Source organism: Phragmites australis, chromosome 7 (genome assembly GCF_958298935.1).
Source record: "Phragmites australis chromosome 7, lpPhrAust1.1, whole genome shotgun sequence".
Taxonomy (NCBI): Eukaryota; Viridiplantae; Streptophyta; class Magnoliopsida; order Poales; family Poaceae; genus Phragmites; species Phragmites australis.
In genome coordinates this window covers 1,046,536-1,058,578 of record NC_084927.1, presented here as the reverse complement: position 1 = coordinate 1,058,578, position 12,043 = coordinate 1,046,536, and the positions used below count along the sequence as shown (strand labels likewise).

The 12,043-nt window shown below is 44.2% G+C and overlaps 1 protein-coding gene across 1 annotated transcript; it reads left to right on the top strand.

The window, feature by feature from the left end:
* Nucleotides 1-1,499: 1,499 nt before the first annotated feature.
* On the top strand, nt 1,500-6,676 carry LOC133923393 (BTB/POZ and MATH domain-containing protein 1-like). The gene is made up of 2 exons (XM_062368704.1): nt 1,500-2,621; nt 6,411-6,676. The coding sequence occupies exons 1-2, from the start codon at nt 1,553-1,555 to the stop codon at nt 6,425-6,427; spliced, it is 1,086 nt and encodes a 361-aa protein (XP_062224688.1). The 5' UTR covers nt 1,500-1,552; the 3' UTR covers nt 6,428-6,676.
* The last annotated feature ends 5,367 nt before the right edge of the window (nt 6,677-12,043 follow it).

Here is a 12,043-nt window from a genome sequence, read left to right as displayed (position 1 = left end):
AATTCATTCGGTAAAATTTGAATTTTTGCGAAAAAATCGTGTTTTTGCCCTCTCGGTAATCGCTCGGTTTTGGTCGGTTACCGAGCGGTTTGGGTCGGTTACCGAGCGATTTTCTCGCATTTTTGATTTGATCGGTTACCGAGCAGTTTGGGTCAGTAACCGTTCTGTTTTCTCGATTTATCGAGCGGTTTTATCGAATTTCAGTGCAGTTCAACAAAAAATCTAAAAAAGAGTTTAATCTTGTAAAATCAATAACTAATTCATCCGAGCTTCAAATCAAGTGAAACAAATTTTGTTGGCTTCCTTGTAACATGATCTACATGATAAAAGTATTTATACTCATAAAAAAGTTCAAAGTTTTCTGTGAGAAATTTTATTTGTTAAACCAAGTTAAATGCATAGTTTACTCTTTGCTAATCCAAAAATCATGAAACTAATTTTGTTAGTCTTCTTACATGATCCTATATCTTTTAAAAATACATGAACTCATGAATTAGTTATTGTAACATGCATGATTGTGTAAATGTGTTGCGACTAGATTAATTCATAACTGACCCATCACACCTCAAAAATTAGTGAAACCACTTTCATTAGCTTATTTATACTATGATTTACGTAGAAAAAATAATAGTAGACATGAAAAAGTTAATTACAGTGCTGACATATTCACTTTATGCTTGTGAACTTTGTAAAAATCATAGAGAATTTAATAAAACTCTAAATAAAGTGAAATCAATTTTAAAGATTCTCTTAAAATACGTTTTATACAAGAAAAATATGTGTTTGCATGTTACACTTTTACTTAACGTGAGTTAATAACTGAGCCGCACGCTTCAATTTTTTCATTTTTTTTTTCAAACTTTCTCCCTATATAATATGATGAAACGACATTATTTTTGAAAAATGTTTTCACAGAAGGTCTTAGAATTGTGTCTAGTTTTTTTAAGATTTTTTTTGAATTTTTTATTTTTTCGAATTTTTTGAATTCAAATTTCGGTTACCGTTCGGTTTCTGAAATCGGACCGGACCGAGAAGGTCGGTAACCGCGATTTTTGGGCGGTTACCGACGGTTTTTGAACCCTGGTTGCAGCACGCCTCCAGAGGATTTTTTTTTTTCCAATCATATCAAACAAGGAAAGGACTCACCGAAGGAAGAATCAATCACTCGGCTCCGAAGGAAGAAAGGAACCGGCCAAAGAAGATAAAGCGTACAATAAAGAACATAAAGTAATTAAGAAGGCAAAGTTGAGTCTATGACTATATATATGCCAAATAATTAATGCTACAGTATTTGAATGGGGCTTCAGATCGACTGTAAAATCGGTGTTCTAGTAGCTTCGATGAGAGATGAAAAATGCCGTGACAAGTTTGACCCACGATAGCAAAAAGAAACTGAAATATAATGTCCAGGAAAGAGTCCCGACCAATTTATCGCACAAGTTCTTTGCGTATATAAGTGACCATTGGCTACCAAGCCCATCAGAAGCAGAGTGCGAAGGGAGCCAGCGAGCTGAGGGTAGCGCGCGCCCGAGAGAGAGAGAGTGTGTGTGCCATGTCGTCCACTGCTGTCGGCGGCAAGCTAGAGCGGTCCGCCTCCGTCATCATTGCAGACGCCATGATCGGATGCCACATTCTCAAGATCGACGGCTACTCCCGCACCAAGGGGACCCCTACCGGAGAGTTTATCAAGTCCCACCCTTTCACTATGGGCGGTCATTGCTGGTGCATCCGTTATTATCCCAATGGCTACGACTCGGAGTCTGCAGATTACATATCAGTTTTTCTTATTCTTAATGAAAGTGTCACCAAGGCAGTGAAGGCGCAACACAAGTTCAGTTTCGTCGATGACGTGGAGGAGCAAACCCTGTCGTTAACATCAGAAGACATACACGACTTCAAGAGTCACCATGGTTGGGGGCAGAAAACGTTCATCAAAAGGGAAGCTTTGGAGAAATCGAAGCATCTCAAGGATGATTCTTTCATGGTCCGCTGCGACGTCACCATCATCAACAAGATCCACACAGAGGAGATACCGATGGCTGAGGCCGCCACCGTCCCGACCTTCGTCTCCGTGCCCCCGTCCGACTTGCACCAACACCTCGGCGACCTCCTCCAGACCAACAAGGACGCTGATGTGGTGTTCGAGGTCGGCGGCGAGACATTCACGGCGCACCGGTGCGTGCTCGGGGCCCGGTCGCCAGTCTTCAGCAAGCTCTTTGGCGCAATGAAGGAGAGTTGTGCCGCAGGTGCCGTCCGCATTGAGTACATGGAGGCGCCTGTTTTCAAGGCGCTGTTCTGCTTCATCTACACCGACTCATTGCCAGAGATGAACAAAGAGGACGAAGCTGCCATGTCCCAACATCTGCTTGTTGCTGCATGCAGGTACAACTTGGAGAGGCTAAAGCTGATTTGCGAACACAAACTATGCAAGTGCATAGAAGCCAGCACTCTGGCGACTATCTTGGCGTTAGCTGAGCAGCATCACTGCCACGGGCTGAAGAAGGCATGCTTCAACTTTCTCAGCTCTCCAGTAAACCTGACGGCTGTCCTTGCAAGCGACGGCATCGAGTACCTGAATAGAAGCTGCCCTTCTGTTATAAAGGAGTTGATCGCCAAGATTGGTACGTAAATTCACGTATACTTCTGTTATAAATGAGTTGTTCTAAGTCCTAAGTAGCTGCATGCAAAACTAGTTTCGTTTTTTTCTCTCTGTTATGTAGTGCCAGTGCATATATATAACTCTACCAATTAATATGGAATGCCTTTGTTATTATCGCACTGGACACAAGATCTCTGTTTCGTAAGGAAAAGCCAAAATACTGAAAAAGATATATTTGTTTGACTGTTTTCTTGTTATTTCATTGCACATCTACGTACTAAGTTACTATTACTTTGTTATCAGATAGTTTTGTGTTATCTACCTGCATCTCCATGGCGCCTGCAACCTCTCTGCTCTGTTTGCTTTTTTTTTTTTTTTTTTTTGAGGGAACTCTGCTTGTGCTAGCTAATCGCTGGCCGTCCTGGCTTTCTGTCTGCAAAACGGGCCGGGCAAAATGAACTTTTTCCTTTTTTCGTGTGGCCCAAATTTTGATAGGCCTAATTGGAGCGTAGATATTACTTGTGATCCGGAATATGACGGTCTACTTGGATCGCAAATATTAGTTTTGATCCCCAAATCCGACGAGTCTAAAGATCATGTTTGGTTCAGTTTCTGTTATTTTTTTCTACTCAGAGTAGAAAGTTGAATTAAATAGTTCATTTTTGAAAATGACTTCTTGATACAAAAGTTGGAAAAAATTGTCATTATTATTAGAAGCCAGAAGCTAGTCTGAAAGAGCTTTTGAAGTTTCTGAGGAATAGTGTTTTGAGAGGTATTACATATATTATATATTTTATCCGTATCAAAAACTAATTAAAAACAACTTTTTAACAGCAACTTTCGGAAAAACCTCAGCCCAAACAGGCCCTAACTGGATCGCGAATAATATAAATTTCTGGTCCAACTTTTAATGGGTATAAGTGGATCTAGCCGTATACTAATTGCCAGCCGCATCTATCTATCTATACTTAAATTCTCAAGTTAATCGAAAAAATTCTTTTGTGCTCGAGCGTTTTCCTTTTTTTAGTCGCACATATGTTCAGCCAAGTGCATGGATCTGTTGTGCTGTTTCTACTTAAATTGGGTTGATATTTTGTTCATTTTGGTAGTGTTGTTTGTGCCACAAGTAATTTAGAGGGAAAAGTCTTATTTACGCTCTCTAACTATCAAAAAATCTGATTTTCAACTTCAAACTACAAAACTAAACACCCTACAACCCCTAAGTGACGAAACCGGACAAAATACCCCCTGCACCTAAACCACCCTGGTTTTTGCTGATATGGTGGCGATTTTTTGCTAACGTGGAGGCGGTTTCACACACGTGGCAGACCAGTCAGTAAATAAAAAAAGAAATAAATTAGGAAAATGAAAAAAATCAAGAAAAATCAGGAAAAAAAATTAGAAAAGGATACTCAGCTGCTTATGAGCTCTTACCATCCCCATACCGATTGTCAAATGGAACACCTCAATCAGTGTTTGGAAATATTTCTCCATTATACTGTTCATTCATGTCCGAGATAATAGAGCAAATAAATGCCACTCGCGGAGTTTTGGTATAATACATCTTATCACTCTTCTCTTGGGTACAGTCGATTCGAAGTTCTTTATGGCCATCCTCCTCGGCATTTTGGTATTGTCAACGCTGAAGCTTGTACCGTGTTGAATTTGGAGGATTGGCTTAGAGGTAGGGATGAAAATGGAACGGGAAAAACCCGTTCCGTCCCGGTGCCGTATCCCGTTTTTTTCAGTTCGTTTTCGTTTTTTCCCGTTCCCGTCTATCTCGTTTTCGTTTTCGTCCGACTGAGAAAATATGAAAGTGAAAACGGTAGGGGATTTTTTTGACCGTTTCCGTCCGTTTTCACCCCTACGCTTACTTATGTCTTTGGTTGAGACTTATCACTTATGTTTATTATATGCTCGAGTATCGAGTTAACGTTTATGTGGTTCTTTTTTAGAGGGGTACAAAACATGACATACATAGCCCACTTACATCACACTTACGCCTAACGCGCGCACACACGTGCATGTCCTAAGCATACACGTTACAGATATATTCTAGCTAAACGGGCATGTGTGTGCATACCCCTAACTACTAAGGAGAAACCCCCAATGAGGCTCGAGGGTCGATCCTAGGGATCGAACCCACGACTGACCGTCCCTGTCAGTCTGCCACTGAGAGCGAATCAACCGAGCTACTGCTCGGTCCTAAAGCTTATATTGTTGTATCTTCGTATCTTGTATTGTTTGAGTGAAATATTGATAAAAAATGATATGTCATGTGAATCGAAAAAGTATATGACATTTTTTTACTTTAATAAGACTTCCTGATTGGATTGGTTCATTAAACTTATTAATTCAGTGTTATTTGAAGATAATGTTAAACTTATACATGTTGACATATCTTGATGGTTCTGTAGGTCGGTGTTTCTATTTTGTGTTTTTGAATCCCGACCGATACCGGTATTTTTCCGATCGGATTGGTTCATTTTCGACCCTCCGATTATGTCCGACCGTTTTTGTTTTTTCCCGTTCCCGCTTATCCCGTTTTCTTTTTCGTCCGGCAGAGAAAATATGAAAGTGAAAACGGTTAGAGAGTTTTCCCGACCGTTCCCGTCCGTTTTCATCCCTACTTAGAGGGATGTTAGGGATTGAGCCCTAACCTCATGTTCTCGAAACTCTAACCCCGATAAACTCCGATATCAATCGTAACAATAGCTAAATTTGGTCGCTTGATAGTTAGACTTTTGTGACAGTTTAAAAACCAAAAACGAATTTTTTTTTATTTTTCCTGATTTTTCTGATTTTTTGAAAATTTTTGAAAATTTTTATTTTTCCTTTTTTTATTTTTTCTAATTTTTTCTTCTGACTGGTCTGCCAAATGTGTGAAACTACCTCCATGTCAGCAAAAAATCGCCACCATGTTAGCAAAAACCGGGGTGGTTTGGATGCATGGGGTATTTTATCTGGTTTCGTCACTTGGGGGTTGTATGATGTCTGCTTTTGTAGTTTATGATTAAAAATCAGACTTTTGTGATAGTTGGAGGGTGTCATTGGACTTTTCCCTAATTTAGAACTTCATGTGGCTGTTTAAAGCAATGGACCTGTTGCTGATGTCCTACTTCAACTGGGTGATATTGATACTATGTTCATTTTGGTATTATTGTAGCTAGGGTTGGACGAAAAGCTCGAAGCTCGCGAGCTGGCTCAACTTATTTTTGGCTCGGCTCGGCTCGGTGTATTTTATAGCGAGCCAAGCTCATATTTTAGCTTATTTAGTTAACAAGTTGGCTCGAGCTAGCTCGCGAGCCTGATGAGCCATAGAAGGCCCAACATGGGTCTAGGAGGAGCGAAAGCTTACCAGACGCCTCCCGTTTATCTCACTCACACCTGACGCTCCCGTTCCCATGTCCTAGCGCTCGTTCGTTTTCATGGAGGAGAGAAAGGGGGTGACTAGGGTTTCGCCTTCTTACTGTCACGCACCTCCTACACCTAGAAGGAAGCCAAGCCACATGGTGGTGAAATGCCACGCCCTTGCGCTTCTCTTCCCCACTTGACTCGACTCAGCTCCCACCCACAGGCTATGGGTGCACCAACTGTGCCTATTCACCACTCGCTGTTGCTGCATCTATGGTTTCATAGCCAAGTAGATGTATCAGGTTGCACATATTTTCCCTTATAGCCCTGTTATAGATGAATCTGTTTAGTACTTCTTTCCCATCGATATTTCCCACTGCAACAATGAATTCGCAGTCTTGAGTTCTGACATACTGACATATTTTTGTACTACTTCTACTTCCGTTATTTATTGTAGGTGCACTTGGTATTTGACTCAAAGGTGCGATGGTGGATGGACAATTAGAAGTTGCAGAAGCACTTAATTATTTGTTTGGTACTTTGACAGATTTCATATTATGGAAAACTCAATGTACTATGCCCTATGGATATGTAATTCTTGTATTCAGAAGTTGGAACTTTATGTAATGCGCTAATACTTATCTATGTAGAACCTCTTTCATGTTTGAACTATATTGTTGGCTATTTTGTTGAGCTTTTAGTTCATGTATGAGCTATTTTGAATTGGGATGTCTCAGCTATTTAGAACATGTGTTTATGCTGTTTTCAGTTGTGGCTGGCTCGCAAGCCTAACAAGCTAGCTCAAGCTCTTATCGAGCCGAGCCGAGACGAGCTAGCTTTTTTGCTCGTTTCCTTGATGAGCTGAGTTGAGCCAGTTCGCTACATTGACGAGCTGGACCGAACCAAGCTGGCTCGACATCTAGCCACAAACTTCTTATTAACAGAAATTTCTCAAATGAGTAAACACACGCCGAAAATGGAAAAGAAATGCCTAAATATAAAAATGCTAAAAAGTGGTCTCTGTATCTGGCAATTGACAGTTAGGGTTAGGATTAAAAGAGGGGAGCGGGGTCCTATTGTGAGGGAGATGGGCAGTTGCTGGGAGTTTAGGGAAGCCAAGGCAGCAGAATCCATGGTGGCGATACAATGAGACAGCACTGGCACTCACTACTATAGAAACCCTAATTGATGATTGGCTATCAGTGCCGGTTTGGCTAGCATCACCAGTGGTAAGGTATTATTGTCGGTTCATAACCACAACCGACCAATAAAATTAATAAGGCTGTGAGAATCAGCAGTGATACCTTTTAATACTGCCGATTAGTTCCACGAACAGGTATTAATACATCACTGGCGACTCGTGGTATCAACTGACAATGATAAGGAGTGTATCACTGCCGGTTGCTTCCACTAACCTGTAGTGATATACACTTTTATCATTGTCAGTTGATTCCACAAATCGGCAGTGACACGAGACATGCTTCTAGAGAGGAGGCCTGTAACACCTAGTGTTTCGCCTTTTTCTAAGGTAGCAAAAATCACTAAATTTTGAACTTTTAGTTGCAGTTCGCTTAGGTTAATCTGACGTGCGTCGATTCAGTTTGAACCTAATCCAAATTCCCGATATAGTACGTTTCTGAAATCAACTCCCTTTCTTTTTTGGGCCGATTTTCCTCTCTCTCTCTCGCCCAGCTCGTTCTTCTTCTCTCCTGCGCAAACCGGCCGCCCAGCCTGCCTTCTCCCTTCTCGGCTCGATCAGCCTACCCTGCACCGGCCCAAAAACTGTCGGCCCGCTTCCGAGCGCCTCGGCCCACTGACACGTCGGCCCCATGCGTCGGGCTTATCCCTTCCACCTCCTGCCCTTTTCCTCTCATCCCGACCCAAATCGGGAGCACCTCGGTACTTGCTCCAAGTCGATCAACAGCAGCGCCAGCTCGCCCTTGAATTGCGCATGCCGCATGCCGCCAAGCTCAGGCCATGTACCTCCGACCTTTTCCCGTATCTTCTTCTTCCCAAACCGAACAGAACAGCAGCCATTCAGAACTCAGTCGAAGCCGCCGCCGCGTGCTCAAAACTCGCACAAAGGAAACCATAACTCGCCCTCTTGGTAGTAAAACGAGACCCCCATCTCCTCCTCAACCCATTCCACTGCTCGGCCGTCACTCTCCCCAAGCGAACAATCCGCTCGCCTTCCCTGACCGCGCCGCCGCTCTGATGGGCATGACTTCACTGGCGCGACACTCAGCAGCGTGCCTTCCCTCCTCGCGAAGCTGCCTGTGACGCCCCTTTTTCTCGAAGGGCACCGTAGGCCTGGGATCTGAGGGAGACCGAACTCTGCGTTCTAAGCCATGCTCCTCTTCGTTTGCTCTCTAGACCAGCAGAGCCACGAGTGCACCGAGGGACGTCGCTCTGGTCTCTGTCAGCGCCATGGACGCCCCCGTCTGTGACCATGCCGACCACAGCCCTGACGTTCACATGCGAGTTGCCACAAACGTCAGGGCCGTCCAAGTAACAAAGAGCTCAGTAGAAGTCCGAGTTTTTTTTATTTATATATTTTTTCGAGTTTAAATTTAAATAAATAGATTTCCGGTGAAAAGATTTGTAAAAGTAGGCGCCCACCGTCCTCTCAGAGAGCTGCAGCCCTCTCAGAGAGCGGGTACGGGTGCTAATCGCCCGGGCCCCACAGCTTACCACCCCCGCAGGGGGCGAGTAGGGTTCCTTACCGCCCCCTGAGAGGGCGGCAAGGGCTCCTCCCGCCCGCCGCCCCGCGCCGGCCCCCTACGCCCAGAGTCTATAAAAACCCCGAAAATTAGAGAAAAAACCAGAAAATTCGGAAAAAAAGAAAAGTTGAGAAGAGAGGGGAGAAGAGAGGAGAGGAGAGGGGAGGAAGAGAGATCGGCGAAGTCCTGCTGTATTTGGGCTGCGGATTTGGAAAAAAATTTCAGGTCAATCTTTTTATCCTTTTTATTATTGTTAATTAGTGCAGTAGTAGTATATGACATAGATTTTAGATAGTTAGATTTAGGGTTTAGAAAATTGTAAAATTTAGTTAGAAAATTGCACGATAATAGTTGAATATAGAATATTATTTTTAGTACATTATTTTCAATTCGTTACCTGTAGTATATTATTTGTAGTATATTATTTTTAGTATGTTATTTGTAGTATATAGTTTATAGTATATTACTTGTACATGCAGACGTATGAGTCAACAGTAGATGATAATTTGCGAACCTAGGGTAGTATTTAAAAACTATGTTATGAAGGGGCTTAGTAAGGCTAATGAGAGGACTATTGTGGGGGTGTGCAAATGGCTCATGCGGTTTTTCCAACTGGATCCGTAGCAATATGAGCTGAAGTTGAAAGGTGTTCTGAGCCGTGCTAGTCATGGATACTTTGGTGAGCTTGTTCCCATCGAAGCCACATCAACTTGGAGGCAGTATGTAACTATATGCTGTGAACGTGGCATGCCGCTTATTTTATTAGCTGCGGTGTACCTGAAAGATCAAAATGAGGTGAACTCTGAAGAAGCAGTAGCAGGACCAAGTGAGGCAGTGGAAGATGAGTCAGAGGCGGCTAATGTAGGGTCCAGAGAGGAGGTTGGTGATGTTCCAGACCTGGAGCCGATGGGTGTAGCTGATGAAGGGGAGCACATCCCTAGCATCATTGAAGATATGGATTTGGAGGATGAAGAGTTGGAGGAAGGCCTTGCCGATGGGGATTCTTCTGATGAGGAGGGTAATGCTGCAGTTCCTGCGGAGTGGTGGGATCAAGAATTTTCGAAGTTGGTGGTTAGCGAGGCTGACCAGACACCGTGGCCATACCATGAGAATGAGATGTCACAGGGTGCTATGTACCCTACAAAAGAGGCAGTTATTGATGCTGTGAAATTCTGGTCGTTGTCTCTTCGTAGGCAATTCAAGGTTGTTAAATCAAGTAAAAGAGAGTACGATGTGAAGTGCTTGGTTCCTGAGTGCCCTTGGCGGGTGCACGCATTTAGAGGGAAATGGGCAGACTACTGACAATGCTCAATAGTTAAGGAACATAATTGTCATATTGAGGAAATAAAGTTCGCCCATCGGAACCTGTCTTCTGCTTTCATTGCAAATGTTATGTACGGAGAGATTGTGGACAACCTAACGTATGAGCCACGATCAATAATCCGTGCTATTGAGCAAAGGTTCCAGTACACAATAAATTATGCGAAGGCATGGAGGGCGAAACAAAAGGCTATTGAGATTAGGTTCGGTACATATGAAGATTTGTATCACAATCTACCTCGTCAATTAGCCACAATTTATGCAAGAAATCCAGGCAGCTACTATGATATCAAGCATTACCCCTCTACTGATGTGGAGTACAACGGAAAAAGAGTGTTGCAGCATGCTTTCTTTGCATTCGGTGCAACTATCAAAGCATTTAGATATTGCCGACCCATCATATGCCTAGATGGAACATTCCTAACTGGGAAGTACAAAGGGCAGATATTGTCTGCAATAGGGGTCGACGGTAACAACCAAGTGCAGCCACTAGGGTTTGCGTTCGTGGAGAGTGAGAATGGGGACAGCTGGTATTGGTTCCTAGAGCGGGTGAAGCATGCAATTGTTCTTGACCAACCAGATGTGTGTCTCATTCATGATAGACATGCAGGATTGTTGCAGGCTTTGCTGGATATGCAACACGGTAGCGTGCGACAGGGTGTACCAGTACAGTGGCCAGATCTCAAAAGCAGGTGGTGCATGCGCCATATGGATGCGAACTTCTACAGACAGTTTAAAAACAAAGAGTTAATGAAGCTCTTCAAGAAGTTGTGCAGTCAGAACCAACAACGTAAGTTCAATGCATTATGGGCAAGACTTAATGAACTGACTCTTAAACAAACTGTGGAGGCCGCACCTAGCCGTGAGGAACCAATAGCTCTCGGTCGGCTCCCAACCGATACTCCGCAGATTGTACGGAGATCTGGCTCATCTGTTAGGAGCTTTTCACAGTGGATACGCAATGAGCCCAATGAAAAATGGGCTCTGCTGTACGACAGTGGTGGTGCCAGGTATGGAGTAATGACTACAAACCTTGCAGAGGTTTATAACTGGGTCACTCAGCCACACTGGGCCCACGAGCAGCCTCGCAGTGCGTACGAGCATTTTCGTACCCAGTTTGACAGGCTACGTCCTAACGATGTGGTATGAGAGCCATACAACGTTCGGGCCGTTCATACACGTGCAGGGTCGGGATTGTCACCCTTGTGCACCCGTGACGAGGAGTACTAGCTCACCAAGGCGCCCCTTGTCTTCGACATCTACATCGAAGAGTACTCACCGCAGCACGTCATGCGGCAGTTTGGCCGTCACCAAGCATTCCCGCTCGTCCCCATCCGTACAGTCCCCTTGCACGTCCACAGGTACATTTGATAAATTTTAGTTTGAGCAACCTTCGTTTCAGTTTGCCTTACATTTACCGTGGTTTCAATGCAGGTACACGCGGAAAGGCCAGCCAGCTAGCCACCTCTGGGCGGACCGCTTGGCCCCTTACGTGGCAACATGGGCCCAAGCGCTACAGGACGTCGTTGATGAGGCGCGTCCCCACACCGAGGGAAACTTTAGGGAGTACCTACGGTGGTACGTACCTCGTACGTGGACTCGTGTCACCTACACCCCTGATGATGTCCGGGGCCACGTCGCATCGACAACGGAGACATACCCGGTGCATTGGGACGAGGACGCCGCTTTAGCAGTAAGTCATTTTTTGAAGTCCGTACTACATATTGAATGAACATAACCGTATACTTTAATTGTTCACTATTGTTCGTATCCGCAGACAGATATCGTTTATGATGTAAATAGGGATGCAGCTGCTGCCATGGACCGCGTCCGGCAAGGGCATCACCTAAGTGCGTCGGATGTTGCGAGCTTCATTAGACGGGTTTTCGACAAGAAGACGCGCGCCCTGAAACTCACCTCCTGCCGATCTACCACAGATGTAGCAGGGCCGCCTCCCAGGACGAGTGGTGCACACGCCGAGTCGTCTCGGCCGTCAGACGTGCACCGACGTTCTTCAGTGTCGGCACCCACACGACCCCTTCTATCACGT

What these genes read in the sequence shown, in the direction of transcription:
- LOC133923393 (XM_062368704.1), top strand. Translation starts at nt 1,553, where the DNA reads ATGTCGTCCACTGCTGTCGGCGGCAAGCTAGAGCGGTCCGCCTCCGTC.